Source organism: Lissotriton vulgaris, chromosome 1_1 (genome assembly GCF_964263255.1).
Source record: "Lissotriton vulgaris chromosome 1_1, aLisVul1.2, whole genome shotgun sequence".
In the NCBI taxonomy this organism is placed as follows: domain Eukaryota; kingdom Metazoa; phylum Chordata; class Amphibia; order Caudata; family Salamandridae; genus Lissotriton; species Lissotriton vulgaris.
This window is the reverse complement of record NC_141685.1, coordinates 1,184,265,707-1,184,282,840: the sequence shown is the minus strand read 5'-3', so window position 1 is coordinate 1,184,282,840 and position 17,134 is coordinate 1,184,265,707. Positions and strand designations below refer to the sequence as shown.

At 41.3% G+C, this 17,134-nt stretch overlaps 1 protein-coding gene across 1 annotated transcript in view; it reads left to right on the top strand.

The window, feature by feature from the left end:
• KIFAP3 (kinesin associated protein 3) overlaps nt 1-17,134 on the top strand; it is a 1,607,567-nt gene that overhangs the window by 1,064,017 nt on the left and 526,416 nt on the right. The window contains exon 14 of the mRNA XM_086964434.1: nt 7,732-7,897. Coding sequence (XP_086820560.1) covers nt 7,732-7,897 — 166 coding nt within the window. The remainder of the gene's footprint in view (nt 1-7,731; nt 7,898-17,134) is intronic.

The window sequence follows — 17,134 nt, the reverse complement described above, 5'->3', positions numbered from 1 at the left end:
TGTATGCTATGCGGAGAAGAATGCGTGCTAGACACCTGTCTTGCACTACCATCAGCAGTACCAATGGATATCGATACTTTGCTAAGTCCTGTAACGGCTCACGCATCATGTTGTCCCCAGCGGCTACCAATCATGATGACTTCATTCGTTGAAACTCCTGTGCTACGACTAGGTGGCGGCAGTGAAGCGATACATGAAAGCAACATCACCCAGGTACGGCCTTCAGTGAGCATTGCTGATCCAAACATCGATGATAGCAATCATTCTCACACCTGCCAAGTTACAGCATTATCGAACTTGGTTGAACTGTCACCTGAATATGTAGACCTATTCTTTAAGAGCCTGTCTGATATGATGTTCTCCCCTGAACAACAATGATTTTTTGGAAAAAGCATTCCGGCGCACAGCGTTCTCATGAACTCTGAATTCGGCCTTCAGTTTTGATCAATAAAAACTACTAAAAAGCGTTTGGAACTCTATTCCCCCGTTCACCATGAAAAACATTTTTTTTTTTAATTGAACACTTTTTCAAAATATTTACTTTTTTTCCTGGCACGAACACCTTTGCTTAAAGTAGAACTATTCATAAACAACAGAACTTCTATTTTTAGTAAATCTAGAGACATAATAACTTTACCTCAGCCTCTAGCACATTTTACAGCAAATGCATTTATATGTGATGAAATAATCTCGCCCTTCTTTTCTGTATAAAGAGATATTTCATGTGTAATTTTTTCGCAAAATCGTTCAACTGTTTACATATATGCTATAATTTTTTAATGATTTCTATGCTTAAAGACGTACAGTACCTATATTTTCATGTATTTCAAATACGCCATTTCAAATGCAATATGTATTTTGGGGTGGGAAGTATTACACGCGCATCTTATTGCTTTAGTTTTTAGTAATTTGATGGATATAAATTTGTGGAGTGGGTGTCGTGTTCTATCTAGGACCCCGATCAATATTTTGACCTTATGCTCCTATACGGCTATAATCAAACCATACCCCTATAATGGCATAAACGATCAGAGCCATATTTAAGAAACTAGTCTCTGCAGCACATTACAATATATGACACAGCAGAAGCCACTATCTTAGATTCCTGATTACACACCGAGTTCTTTCAACAGATAAAACCCCAAGCAACCTGGGAAAGCCCCGCTTGCTATGTTTTGATTAGTAATAGAACTCTAATGAGCACTGTAAGAACGACCGGTTCTTAGTGACATCTTTATTGACGTCTTATGTCCAAAAACGTACGTCAAACAAGGCACCTTCCAGGTATAAATAATACCAACGTTGCCTTAAGCAAACACAGCAGTGGTGGTTGTGAATACAAGAGCAGAACAGCTGTCCCTTGCAGAGCCCAGCAGATGCGAGAAGCCCACGGACGCTGCCCCTCCTCCTTGACGCGCTGAGAAAGACGCTGTCATTTCTCCTGCCTAGAAAATCCAGCTCCGGCGTTTGCAGCCTACCCTTGCGGGTAACTGGGATATCGAGTCCTGAGGGGAGATACCAGACCTCCAACATTCTATTCCAGAGGTACAGTGTTGACTAAACCCTTAGATAGAATTCTTGAAGCAAACCCTTGGCAAACCAACTTAACTTAAATTGCTACCTACTTACTCCCTCCCAAGTGGAGAAGTGTGGCTCAGGGGTTAGAGGCGGCAGACCCGGAAGCTGAGATCGGCCCTGGACCAGGGTTCAATTCCCCGCCTCGGCGGGTGTTGGGCTCAAAAAATTCCACGGACTCGATAATTCTCGCTCCGGTGCCTTCTCAACTCACGGGTTCACACTCTGCGACTCTGGGCAATAGCTTGCTTAATCTCCACAACGGCCCCTCGCGGCGGGATGCCTGGCTTTCACCTTGTGGATACCCTGTCGGGGTTATCTCACAGGGGAATACCAGGACGGGTTCCCTAAGCAAGCGCCGGGAAACCCTTTGTGGGTAGCTGTGCGCTATATAAGCTCAAATACATTTACATTTACAGGTACACTTGGGTAGGCGTAGTTAGAAGCACCAGTTGAGGACGTTAGCTAAATGTATATATGAATGTATATATTTTATTCATTTTAACCATTGTATGGCTAAGAAACCATATCAATGCTTTTACAGTATTATTTCGCAATCCTCCTTTTACTGTACGCACTTTTTATAATAACAAGTCTTGCAATTGTGGCAATTCATTTCTCTTGCATGAGAAGAAAGACTGTTCAATAAATAATACCTTTTTATTGAAAACGCCTGTCTCTCTCTATTCTCTGCATCCTGGTGAAAGTAATTGTTGCACAACTGACTGAGTGAAATAGCTGTCTATTGTTTCACACGACTCTAGAGATTGACTCTTATTCTGAGGAGCAAAGTTGTCATGTTTATGCGGTTGTTGGAAAACTGAATCCCTTCTTGTCTGAGCCAGGGAAGCTGATCACTGCCTATTTAGTCAAGAAAGTTTCCAGTGACCTCTGAGCTAGTTGGTACAAACCCAATTAAGTCTAACATAGTCAGTAGAGACCTGGAAGACCGCACTTCTACGTCTACACTGCTGTTTGTTATTTCAATGCCCAGGGCCTATAGGGAAAATAGGAACTACACTACACTACTGTAAGAGTTTCATAACCTTAAAAGCATATTGTTTTTGTACATCAGTCTTTTTTGTTAAACCGTACAGCTGTAAACATTCTCTTTTTTCCCCCCACATTTTCATTGTACTAATTTGTGTCTTTTGGCAACGCTTCTGTAAGCTTAACAAATTTCCTCTTGTTGAATTCAAAATGTTATCTAGTTTTTTAGAATTTCTTTGCTTTCTGGGTTCACCCATAGGTTTCCCACGTCTTTTTCCTGCTATTTGCAAGTAGGTAGGACAGGCAAAAATGAGGAGCTATTCTCATCAATTGTAAAACCACTGGTGAAAAGAACTTTTTTTCTTCTTACGTTTACCTGCTACTGAATGCTTTGAAGTAAGTGATCTTAACAGCCAACTTTTTTTGATGTCTTCATATTTATTTAAAGAATTTGAACCATTTTGGCTATTTTTGCAAATTACAAAACTTGGATACTTTTACTGTCACCAATAGGTGGGGAAAAGGAACACAGAATTGCCTAGATAATGTGTTGGGGGAAAAAAAGTTATGAACACGTAACCAAGAACTGCCCCAAATGTCAAATTTTGTGCCATATTTTGTTTTTCCGGAACAAACTCCAAAATGTTTGTTTGTGAAACACAAAATTGCAATGACCAGGATGTTCAGAAAGTTTTCTCACCGAGGGGTTGGGAACCGTTGTTAATTTTCCCTGTCTGAGTTTGAAATGAATGCATTGGGGGACCGAGGCATGGTAAACCAGTGACAGTTCCCTGACTGTATGTTCGCAATCGGTCCGTTGCATGAGATGCTCCTTTTCCAGCTGCTGTCAGAAGCTACCTTCGAAGATATTCACTTCCTTCAGCAGCTTGTTATAAGAGGCTTCCTGTTTTGCAAGGTCGCCTGGAGCTTCTGATGATGGAAGACATTCTCCGTATTTCTTATGAGAAACAGCCTTTACAATGAGGTTTTTACCATATTGTGCCTTTACTTCGCATTTTTTTACCAAGCATATTTTTACACGCTTATGCCTTTACAACGCATGCCTTTATGATGCAATTAAGGTAGGTTCAGGGTTGTTGGGGGGTCATAAATACATCGTGTGTGTGTGTATATATGTATATATGTGTGTCTATATATATATATATATATTCCATATATAGTTAGTTGCACTAACTATATATCGCACACCCGCAATCCACTGCTGATGATGTCACATATTACATCATTCATGACATGGTCAGTGACATCACTGATGACATCACTGATGACATCACTGATGACAACATCCAGTGACTGTATGTTTATGTAAAGTTAAAATATGTCTTACATATTGAAGAATGAGTGGATGTATAAGTGTCTGGATGAAGGATTTAGTAGGTGCATGACTGACTGTATGAGTGAGTGATTAAATGTGTCTCACTGAGTGCATGGGTTAGTGACTAAACTGTCTTAATTTGTGCATCATTATGTCTGTTGTTCTGTAAACTGTTGCATGTGTTGATAAGTAGCTATATGAGTAACTATATGGGTTATTGATTGGTTGCCCAAGTATTTGTATGGGAGACTGAGTGTGTGTGGGGGTGGCTGGGAGGTGTATGACTCTGTGCATAGATGTGTGAGCAGTTGATTCACTAGATGTATGGTTTCAAAAGTGCATGTGGAAACAGCTGTATGGGCGGTTGACTGTGTGCATGAGTGTATTGGTGAGTGAATGGATATCTCAGTGCTACATGTCAAAGTAAGTACATATGTAAAACACAGTACATGTGAGAGTTGACATATATAAATAACTGTGCATAAGAGCCAGTGAATGTGTGAGTGGCTGTATGGATCATTGTGAACTTGTATCAGGGATTGTATAAGAGAGTAAATATGTGTTAGTATATGTTTGAATAAGTAAAGTTTGTATAACTGTATAGTTGAGGAAATGGAGGTGTGATTGATTCTTTGCATGACTGACTAGGTGTGTGAGTAACTCCATGGATGAGTGACAGTCTGTGAGTGTCTGTTTACACTGATTGTATCTAAGATTATATTAGAGTCTGAAGAGGTTCATCGTATTATCACATGAATGATATCATCAGTGATGTGATCAGTAATGTCAAATGAGATGTCATCAGTGATGTCATCAGTGATGTCATTTGAGATGTCATTTGAGATGTCATCAGTGATGTCATCAGTGATGTCACTGACCATGTCATGAATGATGTAATATGTGACATCATCAGCAGTGGATTGCGGGTGCGCGATATATAGTTAGTGCAACTAACTATATATGGAATTTCAATGGTTTTGTGTGAGTAAAATAAGGTTTTGTAAATGCGAATTCCTAACTATATATGGTCTATAACCTATGGTTTTTTCAGTGAATTTTCAAGGTTTTGTAAATGCTAATTCCTAACTATATATGGTCTATAGCCTATGTTTTTTTCAGTGAATATATATATATACATACATATATAAACATATATCATCTGTATATCTATATAAATACAAACATAAATGCATGCATACATATACTTATATGCATACAGATGCATGTTATTTACATGAAAGTTGAAAAAACACTAATAAAAGCAAAGCTAAAAAGCCACCTCATTACAAACAGAATGGCTTTAACTTAAACGAGGGCGAGATCTATTGCATTTTCAATGCTTGTTTACTTTAGTTCCATCAAGAAGGCATTCAGATGTGTCACACATTTGCCATAAATTCTGAATGTTAGCACTCTAGTTGCACATTAGATCACTGTAGTAAAGCTACTGCTCACCAGGGACGTCTGCTGCTGGTATTCAAAGTGCATGTTTCAGTCTGCATGTCAGAATTTTTTTAATGAAATAGAAGAGGATTTGAGAAGTCACTCAAAATGATCCCTAATTTTTCTTTCTGAAGCACTAATCATACTTTCTATGGCAAAATTAACCCCCTCATGTTGTTCCTTTTTAAATTGAGTGTTTTCAGACTTACCACTTCATTCCAATCAAGATGGCTTCTGGTGTGCCATACTTTTGTCATAAGTAAGACTGTTAGCGCTCTAGTTGTTCTTTAGAACACTCTGGGACATTCTGTCATTGGGCTATACTTGGGGTACATCTGGGTGATATTTGGGCTACATTTAGGCTCTTTTGTCTCTGGTGGCCATTTTGGGAGACTGCATGTCAGAATGTTTTAATGAAATAGAAAAGGATTTGAGAAGTCACTCAAAATGTGCCCTAATTTTTCATACTGCAGCACTAATCATACTTTCTATGGCAAAATATACCCCCTCATGTTGTTTCTTTTTAAATTAAATGTTTTAAGAGTTACCACTTTTTCCAATCAAGATGGCTTCAGGTGTGCCATACCTTTGTAATAAGTAGGACTGTTAGCGCTCTAGTTGTTCTTTAGAACACTCTGGGACATTCTGTCATTGAGCTATACTTGGGCTACATCTGGGTGATATTTGGGCTACATTTGGGCTCTTTTGTCTCTGGTGGCCATTTTGGGAGACTGCATGTCAGAATGTTTTAATGAAATAGAAAAGGATTTGAGAAGTCACTCAAAATGTGCCCTAATGTTTCATTCTGCAGCACTAATCATACTTTCTATGGCAAAATATACCCCCTCATGTTGTTTCTTTTTAAATTAAATGTTTTAAGAGTTACCACTTTATTCCAATCAAGATGGCTTCAGGTGTGCCATACCTTTGTAATAAGTAGGACTGTTAGCGCTCTAGTTGTTCTTTAGAACACTCTAGGAGGCTGCAGTAGAACACAAAGGAATCAACTGACAGTCTCTGTCCTTGTTGGATGTACATGTTTTACTGAGAATGTCAGACTTCATTTTCACATGACTGAGAAAGATAATGTGAATTTACAGAAAATATGCTTTCAGTTTAGCTTATAGATCCCCTTCCAAACCACTGTGGGAAAATCATGAGATATTAGTTTTCTTTCAAACAATATTCATGATATCACAGCAGAAGGTTTTTTCACATGGTAAAATCACCTTAGAACCCACCACAATTCCTAAAACAAGTATGGTGCCATCAACAAATGATTTATAATGTAACTAAAGTCCTAAAACCCTCTATTAACTACAATGCTTTTTAATGAGGTGCTATCATGTATATTTGTCCCAAGATGGCTGCCAACACTTCTTGGATGAAGTGCTGACAGCCAATCAGATCAGATGTGTGGTTAGGCTCCGCCCAGATATATATCTTTTTTTGAACCTAAATTACTCAAAATCCACTGGAGCACATATATTGAGACCTAGCAAAGGCACATCGGGCTAACAGTCCCTACAATTTTGCCAAGTTTCGTACAAATCCATTCAGCCGTTCGAGCTAAAAGTGAGGCCAACCGCCCAATGGAAATTAACATGGGAAAAACGCGTTTTGGGACCCCCCTTTTTTCTCGGCCCCCCCTTGATGAAACCCCCCCAAATTGTCAGGGGCTGCTCAGAAACAAAATGTTCCATTTTCCTGAAAATTTCAGCCAATTCCGTCCACAAACGCCAAAGTTATTAGACATAGAATTTTCAAAAATCCCATAGAGAAAAAATCCTAACTATATATACCTACTGGCGACCGCCAGTAGGTAATATATATATATATATATATATATATATATTGGTTAAAGCATTTGTTGTAAAAGAATATGCATTCTAAAAAAAGCGTGGTAGAAAATGCGATGTACAGGCATGCAAAGTATTTCCTTCAGTTGTTCTGTCATACAACCATTTCTTATTCGGTAGTGGTAATGGTTGTCCATCATTGTTGCCAGGTGCCACATCATCATGCTTGCAGCAGACTTTAGGTGTTATTCTGATACTACGTGTGGTACCATATAATGTGAAGTGCAGCTCCATTAGTGATGTGGCAGTGACTAAAGATTCTTTATGATTTAAATAACCACCTGTAGTTGAAACAGAATGGATCCACAAATCAAATAACATAGCTATTTAGACGCACTTTAAATTCCTAAATGGTCACCAGTTTTTATATATTACTGTTTTAATTTTTAATGATTTCTATGACAGGATAAAGTAGGCATTCATTAATTTATCAGTAGTTGCTTTTCAAGTTTAATGTGTCAGTTAGATCAACAATGCATAAGCAAAAGTTATGTTTTGATCCTACTAAATTTGGTGCTATTTTTTTAGGATTATGTTGGTGATCTGGCGGCTCAGGTTTCCAATGAAGAAGATGAAGAATTTGTGATAGAATGCCTTGGAACTCTGGCAAATCTGACTATTCCTGATCTGGACTGGGAGCTTGTGCTTAAGGAATATCATTTAGTTCCATACCTTAAGGATAAACTCAAACCAGGTTTGCTCTCATCTCTTCTTCACAATGTTTTGGGTTATACTTAATTGACGTTATAAATGTTCTTCTACCGAAAAGAACTCAGCCGTGCACCCATCCTTAGTCCTCTTATCAAGTCTCTTTTTAGTATGCATGCATTACACAATCCGAAAACTTCAATATTATACAATGTGAGTTCATAAGCAGACACATTTGTTCTGGATTCAGTTTCACCAAGGGTTTTTTCTTTCTTTCTTCCTTCCTTCTTTCTCTTTCTTAATTTGTCTTTCTTGCTTTTTCTTTTTCCTTCTTTTCTTTTTCTTAATTTGTCTTTCTTGCTTTTTCTTTTTCCTTCTTTTCTTTTTCCTTTTCTTTTTCTTTCCTTCTTTCTTGCTTCCTTTTTCTCTTGCTTTCTTACTTTCTAAACCGTTTTTCTTTTCCTTTCTATCTTTTCTTCTTTCTCTCTTTTTTGACTTGGCTTTTTTCTTTTCTTTTTTCCTTTGTTGCTTTCTCTCTTGCCTTCCTACCTTCTTTTCGGTATCATCTTTCCATCTTCTTTCTTTTCCTCCTTTTTTAATTTTCTTTCTTTTCTCCGTGGCTATTTTTTTCTTTTCTTTCTGCTTTTAATGTCTTGCTTTGTTTTTCTTGCTTTCTTTCTTTGTTACCTTCATGCTTGCTTGTTCTCTTTTTTTTATTTAAAAAAAAAGTTTTATATAATGCTAACATGACCCTTGCGGGTATCACAGCGCTTTACAAAGGAAAGGGAGCAGAGACTTATAGAACCTATAGTGTCATAAGCAAGAATATGATAAGGCATCATCCCAGCAGAGGGTGTTGATCTTTCAATGCTACAACAGATAGGTCAAAAAGACAAGAACATTGTGAGAAGTTAGCCTTGCATATGATGTCCACTAGTTCTAGTGGGAACCTTGCACCAGTCTAATTGACCTTATTGATGGTGGTTGTAAAGTCAACCTTATAGAAAGCTATCCTAGTGGTAGCATGGACCAGCAGTCAAATTCAAATTCAAAAAGTACTTTATTCGGTTAAAATCAATAACCATAAAAGCGACAACATGAAAATTACAATTTGCACAGGTCAATTTAAAAAATAAACAAATTCATTATATTACATTAACACCAATGGATTTCCGTAATTTAAATACATGTTTAAAAAAGCTTAAAAGTACAATAACGGTTAAAACTGTGTCCATTCTCTGGCATTCTGTGAAAGCTGGGCGACATCTATTTAAATTCATGTCTTTAAGGAATGGGATTATAAATTTCCTGCGAGGCATAATATAAAATTTACAAAAAAATAAAATATGGATATCGGATTGGGGTGAGGTAGGTAAATTTTGCGACCATAAATTCATTTCTGGGAAGGACAAGAGTCTAAAAACAATATTTAGTCTAAAACGGGTCAAGAGAAATCGATCATAATTAGACATCAGCAGGGTTAGGTAGGGCTGTACTTTTACACCAGTTAGTATTAAATTGTGCGAGGTAACGGTCTTTTTGCTCATTTCCACTCGCCTTCTCTTGTCTTCAAGGTATTCCAGACTCAGTTTTTTCAACAGTTTTTTGGGTATGTTTCCCATTGAAGGTGGGTCCTCGTAGTATTGTCTGCATCCAATTTCAATCATGAATCGTTTAATATAATCTAGCCAATCAACGCTACCCACGTTTTCCATTTTTAATATATCCTGTAACATAGCCCGATTGACTACACATTCATTTGTTGTCCATACCCTGTGCCACAAAAGGATGGGTTGTATTCTAATTAGATCTGAAATATGGGGTTGACCCAGTTCAGTGTGACAAATGTATGTCGAAACACTCTGTGGTACTGATAGGACATCCCTCAAGAATTTATTTTCCGCTATTTGTAATGATTCTATATTAGAATAACCCCAAAGTCCCGCACCATACAAGGCAACCGATGTACATGTGGCATTATATATAGTCAGGATTTCTCTTATTGGTTTGTTACCCAGCTTTTTTATAAAAGTCTTTATGGCCATTGTTGTTTTTTGGAACAAAGGAGTTCTGGCCTTTACAGCACTTGTCCAGCCCCCAGATTCGTGGAACAGAATACCCAGGTAAGGGAAAGTGGTAGTATTTTCCAAGGGAACGTTATTTATGTACATTCTTTTCATCTGTTTCCCAGATCTTGTGCCACAGTTCATGGAGTAGTTTTTACTACAATTGATTTTCAGATCTAAACTCAACATGAACTTTTCAAAGGATATTAACAATTTTTGTAGGGCCAATTGAGTACGAGCCATTAAGACGGCATCGTCCACGTACATGAGTGCAGGGATCGGCCTCTTACCTACCCTGGGCATATCCCTGCACTCCTGCAGGAGACAATGCTCAAGTCCATTTATGTAGAGGAGAAATAGAAAGGGGGCCAGAACACACCCCTGGCATACTCCGCGTCCCACTCAAAATTTCCTGGTACATTCTCCCCCACGGCCATATCGGACTGAGGCTGTGGCTCCTGAGTATAATTCTCTCAGAAAGCGGATGATGGAGTCTTCCACGCCCAGCCCTTTCAAAATTTTCCACAATTTAGTATGTGACACGCAATCAAATGCCGACGAAAAGTCGACAAACATGAGATATAACCGTTCACATTTAATGCTTGTATACTTTTGCTGAACAATCATTAAATGTAAGCATTGTTCAACAGTTCCCATGCCCTTCTGGAATCCGTACTGTAGGTCGCTCATTATTTCATTTTCCTCCGCCCAATTCTGGAGTCTAGCCAGGATGATTCTACCAAGAATTTTTACGGATGAATCAAGGAGGGAGATTGGCCTATAACAAGCGCAATTTTGTCTGTCTCCCTTCTTATATATCGGTACGATAACCGAGGTAAACCAGGATGGATTTAAACCCTTAGCAAGTGCGGCATTAAAAAGCTGTACCAATATGGGGCCCCAGATCTCATTGTTTGCTTTATATAGATCTGCAGGGATCCCATCGGGGCCAGCGGCCTTGCCTCCCTTCGTGGCTTTCAACCCCATCATGACTTCCTCCAGAGTTATCACCAGTTTTTCATCCCCCAATCCACCATTAACCATTTTAAAAACATTTGTAGTGTGAGGATCATCTTGGGACCTATATAAATTTGAAAAATGTTCCACCCATTCATCCTCGGTAATCGCTATCTCCATGCGAGCCTTGAGATTATCAAAGAGGAAAGGGGTGTTAAAGGCCCTCCAAAAAGCAGATGCATCCTTCGACTGTGCGGTCTCGCAGAGGGCTTCTAAGGCCTCCTTTTTTATAGCGTTTTTTCTATTTTTCAAAGCCTCATTATAAGTTTTCCTCAACCCTCTTATTACTAGCGGATCACGGGGTGACCTATGAATAGCGTGTTTCAAGTCAGTTAATGCCCTTGTGCAAGCGGTGTCAAACCAACTTTTAGTGTGCCTAGTCCTTTTCTTTGCCTCCACCCACAGGCAGTTTTTAATTTCAGAAGCTATTCTATTAAAATGCTCTAATATCTGGTCACAATGAGACGTCTCCCCTAGACAAATAGCGAAACTATCTGAACAAACATTCAGTAGCTTCACCAGGAACATTTCTGGCGCAACCTTGCCCCATTTTAGGGTATACCCATTCTGCCTCCCCAAAGTCACGTCAGGGACCATACGTGAGGCAAGGATATCTTCATGGTGTTCATAGAAAGGGTTTTCAGCCTCTATTATTTGGGGCAAATGATCACTTAGGGGTAGCTCTAGAGTCTCTAACCTATTAATCCTGTGGCTATAACTATTTGAAGTTAGAATAAAATCAATAGTGGACGATGCACCTCTACCAATGAACGTAGGCCCAAAGGAAGTGGGATTTTGAGCTATTTCATTTGCATAACCCAGATCGTACATGAACACTAATTCATTAAATAGGTCCCCGATCAAAGAGTGGTCAAAGTGTGTTAGATTAATATCCTGTTCTAACATTAGGCCTCAAATCCCCTGTTTTCCCTTTGTACAGAGTGGACAAGTAAAATCCCCCCCCCCCCCCCCCCCCCCCCCCCCCCATAAAATTATCAGTTCCCTGTTGGACTTGTCTATTTCATGTTGTATGTCCTCCCTGAGCATTTTTAAGGTATTGGGAATTTCATCTTTCACAATGTTATTATAAAAATTTATAACAACTACATTGATTCCCTTCTTAGTGCTTAGGGTTATTACTTGGTAGTAACTAGATTTAGGCGTAAAATTTACTTTCTCATACTTAAGCTGGTTTGAGAGGAATGTAATTAAGCCTCCCTTTGCACGTCCATATTGACCCCCCACGGCCGGAGTAAAAAAGGTTCTGTAGCCGCTTATGTACACTGGGTCAGTAGACCAGGTTTCTTGAAGGGCCAGAATGTCCCGCCCATTTGTAATAGTCTCCCAGGATGGGTAATTAATCTTATTCCTTAATCCTGCCACATTCCAAAAAATGAGTGTACAGGATTTCCTATTGTCATTTACTTCAATATCTCCCAGGGAGATATTGCCCGATACCTTTTTACGTGAGGAACTTACTCCTCCACAATTATCCCCCACATCTAACTCCAGGGTACTCGGGGTGTTACAAAGATGCTCTACAGTGTCTCCATAGTTTGTTTTTGGGGCCAATTCTAGTGGTAAGGTAACCTTACAACCCTCCCCTGGCGTGTACTCTTTTAGGTTCCCCTTAGAATCAATGTCATCTCCTACTCTCAATATATTTGTCTGGGGAGTATCCTGCTTTTGTCAATCGACATAATCAAGGCCCGAGAAGGCGTCAAATCGATTATGGGTTGGTAAATTATATACTGGTAAGGCAAAACCTCTAGTATCCCAAAAATAATTATTTCCAAAATTCGGTCCGGGAGTTGATGGATAGAAGTGCCTTTGATGGAAATTAAATTGTCTCTGAGTTTGGGAAAAAGGAGTCTGATTGTATCCATGTTGGTTTAAGCCGGACCAGTTTACAGGCTGCCTTACTTTATCCCTACTTTTACAGTGTTGCCCTGGGAAATAAGGGTAGAAGTAGCTGAGATAGTGAGTGGTAATAGAATCGCTGCTTCTCGAATCATACCAATCCCCAATATGCCTGACAGCTCTATGATCTTTAAAGTTTACAATAATTACATCCCCTTTCTTATCTTTAGGTCGTGGGCCCACCCAAGTTGAACGCCTCACATTCAAAATTTCTCCATTGATATGGGCAGGCAAAGGTCTATTATTGCGGAGCCAATGGGTCACTTTGTTTCTTAAAGCTCGATGATCTTCCCTGGTGCCCATGGGTAACTCGGGGACACCCGCCATGACTATTGCATAGGGGGCAGCTTCGGGTGGTAAATCAACAATTCTATGTAAATGCCAATTTCTGTTCTGAAAATTCTCTGTCCTGCTCTCCTTGGATAGCCTTATCGTGTGAAGGCTCTGCCCTTTCTTCCACGATCAGATTTCCCCCCCTTGGTCGGCTGCTTTACTTATGGTTTGAATTTCAGGGACAGGCTTCTTTTTCAACAAAGAGGGTGGCAAAGCTTTTTTCAGTGGAGGACCGGTTGCTTTTTCCCCACTTTGATCAGTTTTTGTAGAGGGAGTGGGGCAAGGTGGAACTTGTTTGGTTGCTGTCATCATTGTAGCAGATGAACCTCTAGGTTTTATAATGTTTACCCCCTTTGCCAGATCTACTAGTAATAGTGTATTTTTTTCTACCTTTTTATCTAACTGATCTAGTTGAGTGTTACACAGGTTAATTTTTTCTAACAGAGGCTGTATTAGTGATTTTACCAAACTTTCAAGTTTTGCTAACAGGCCGCCCTCACTGGAGGTACAACAATGGGTTGTCATTTGAGAGACAATCGGAAGGGTCAGTGAAGTAACCACATCAATCACTGCTAAAATAGGGCTCCTCTTCTGTAAATTGTTCCCGGGTCTTCAATGGACAACCCCCTCTTTTTTTTTGTGGTATTAATATTGATATTGGATGGTGACATGTAATTTATATTGGGAGAGGATGCAGCGGAGAATCTAGGGGAATTTGATAACCCTTTGTCATCATAACTATTACACGAACTCGAGAGGGATGCTCGCGTACTAATAGGAGTACTTAGCATGGAAACCTCAGTACTAGAATATTCTGGTGCTTCCCCTTTATCCCCCCTACCTCCAATGTTTGATATCCCGGTGTCTTCTATAATACTGTGTGTTGGGTTATCATTGAGACTGTCCCTATATGCCCCAAAGAAGAACGTTTGTCTGTCATGGCGTCCAATAGAGGACTCCTTTTATTGTTAGCTATATGTGTTTTTTGGTTTTGCTTCCCCCTTCTTCTTGATTTTACCTTTTTGAATATTCTAGCCGAACGTATGGGAGAAGTAGGATATTCTATTTCCACAATATCTGGCCGATCATCAAGTCTTACGGCGTGCACCTGTGCTATCGCTGTGACAACTTTCCCAGGGACAATAGGGGGGGTTTTAGGCATAGGTGTATCCGCCACTATTAGTGACGCCTCATCCTGAATCAATAAGAGACTCCCCTGACCTAAGGAGGCCCTTCTATCACTATTGATCTGGGTTACTTTCTTAATCAAGTAATTATCCATAGGACCTAACCCAGAAGCAGTTTTATCACATTTGTCTATTTTCTCCTTAGACATCATACCAGCTTAATTTCATACACAATATAAAAAGGTTATTGAAAGAAAACAGGCCTAGAGCGACCAGCGCTCAGTACCTAGAGATAGATATATAAAAAGGGGGTTCACAGGGAATACCTGCATATACGTTGTCCCTTCAAGACCAAAGTCTATGGCCCAGTCCAGTCTCCTCAGGCCTCTGAGGGCCACAGAGGGCCCGCCCTTTGCCCGGGCTTAGCCCGGCGCGGCCCGCGCGCGGTCCCTTAACGCGGGGGCCCTCGTCACTTTTGAGCGCCTCCGGGCGCCAATCTCGCGGCAGCAGCCGCAAAGGATCCTGGGGATGGTAGTTCTCCCTCCACCCGGCGGCCGCAAGATGGTGTGCTGCGGCAGCGGGAGGGAGAACACAGGAGCCTGCAGGAGTCCGAGGGCCAAGAGTTCCGCTGAAACGAGGTCAGTGCGTCTCGTTTTCCTCGCTGTGGTCCGGTTTCCAAGTTCGTCAGGCTAAGACTTCAGAGAGCATGTAAAGCAAGTTGTTTTACCAATGACAATCCCTTGAATACCAAATGAAAGTACACCACACAAGGTATATATCAAAATATATATGTATTTATTCTAAACACAACCCCTCTGCTCTCTTTATGAGGTCAGAGGTAAAAGTACATTACAAGAATCTCAATTAGCATACGATAAGTTGCACAGTATACGTTTTGCCCTAGGGGCCTCACAAACCATAAACTAAAATAGTGGTAAACGAACCACGTCTGGAATAGAAAGTAGGCCTAGGGCCTAGGGAATAGCTCTGGCTACTTGAAACAACCAAAGGTTAGGAATCAGGAGGCCCACGGGAGGCGCGTGCAGTGTCTAAACACAGCCGCACGTTACCATTGACTCTCAATGAGAAACAAGCAAGTTACAAAGTTACAATTTAAGGGCACTTCCGGATGGACTACGATAAAACACCTTTAGACTAGGACACTTCGAGAGTCAAGACCCACGGGAGCGCCGGAGTATTCGTGTGGTGTCGGGTTTCGTCGTTGTTTTCAATGGAGATCTGCAAAGAAGTGCTGCCGGCCACCAGAGGAAAAGTGTCCGGGTGGATCCAAGGGTGGATCAAAGATCTGAAGAACCTGGAAGCAGAAGGGACAGAGTCTGGGTCACAGGCCAGTAACTAGGACGGAACTAGGCGATGTTGCGTTGATCTCAGGTGAAGAGGGTCTCTGCAGCCACGAGGTCCAGGAGGCGTCGACGACGACAACCAGGAGCTGGATTCGAGCTGTCCCACGAAGGATCTAGTTGACTGCGGTGTCGGTATTCGGATTGGACCCAACACGCCTTGACAAACGCAATCCACACATGAGATGAAGATTGGCTTCGGTGCAGACCAGCAAGGTCTGAGGAACTTCTCTTTTGGGGAGAAGTCGGAGCAAGCCTGGAGCAACCAGGAAAGCAGTTTAAATTCAAAGGAAAGTCTTCCAGGGGCTCATTAGCCAACGGGCAAGGAACAGGGAAGACGTGTTGAGCTGAAATGCAGGAGCGGCCCCCACGTGACACTCGTGGAGTGTGGAAGCCTGAGCTTCGGTGCAAATGTTGCTCGGGTCTGGGGCTTCAAGCACCCCAAAGCACAACTTCCAAATTCCTCGGGAAGTAGATGCAGCTTGCAAAATGCAGGATGTCCAGGAGTTCCGGTCCCACGTCTCTCGTGTCCGCCACGGGTCTCAGCTTTGCTGGGAACGTTGAGCAGGGTCAGAAATGTCTGGAAGTCCGTGTCCTGTGTCGCAGAGTCTTCGGGATCCGGCGGGAGCTTCGACAATGCAGACCGGCAAAGTTGCTTCAGGTGCCTGTTTGAACAGGGTGGTCACTCCTTGACCACAAGGGAGATGTCTTCCGTCTTCCAGTCGAAATGGAACGTCGAAGGTCCAGGATATATGTTTCAAAGTTTCGTCCAGGTAATCTAAAGTCCTAGGGTCCTAGGGACACAGCTCCTATACTTGTACTACGTTTGGGGGCTGGACTACCTGAAAGGTCCCTCCTATGGGTGGACCTGGGGAGGGGGTGGTTACACCCCTTCCCCTTTGTCCAGTTTCGCGCCAGAGCGGGGCTGGAGTGCCCCAGCAACTGGTTTGAACCGGGCTATGCATGGAGCACCTTGTGTGCCCCAGGCAGTGTCTGGAAAATGCATTCTGAATGCAGCCCTCCCTGCCCCAATACACTAAAGTCTGTTTGGGGTGGTGCCAGCACCTCCCCTGACAGGAATCATTTTGTCCAGGCCTCCCCTGCTGGAGTTTCGTCCAGCAGCAGGAGGTCAGACTCGTGTCTAGGCAGCAGCATCCATTTTGTGATTGTGAGGCTCTGTTTAATTTTAACCGAGTTTACCAGTAACTACATGTCTTCTCCCTCTAGAAGGGTGGACTGCTACCCCAGCCGCCAGTTCTGGTGGGTGGGGTTGTATTCCAAAGTGTTTGACACCTTAAACAACATCTTTTGATAAAGCCAAACCAAAGTTAGCATTAACCGCGAAGGTTTAAATACATTTAAGAGTATATGATATGGCTATAACATAGAACAGCTATAAGGAGATGGTTCCGAAAGCTGCAGAGGGGCTCAGCTCATGCTAGGGCACCCTCTCACATAA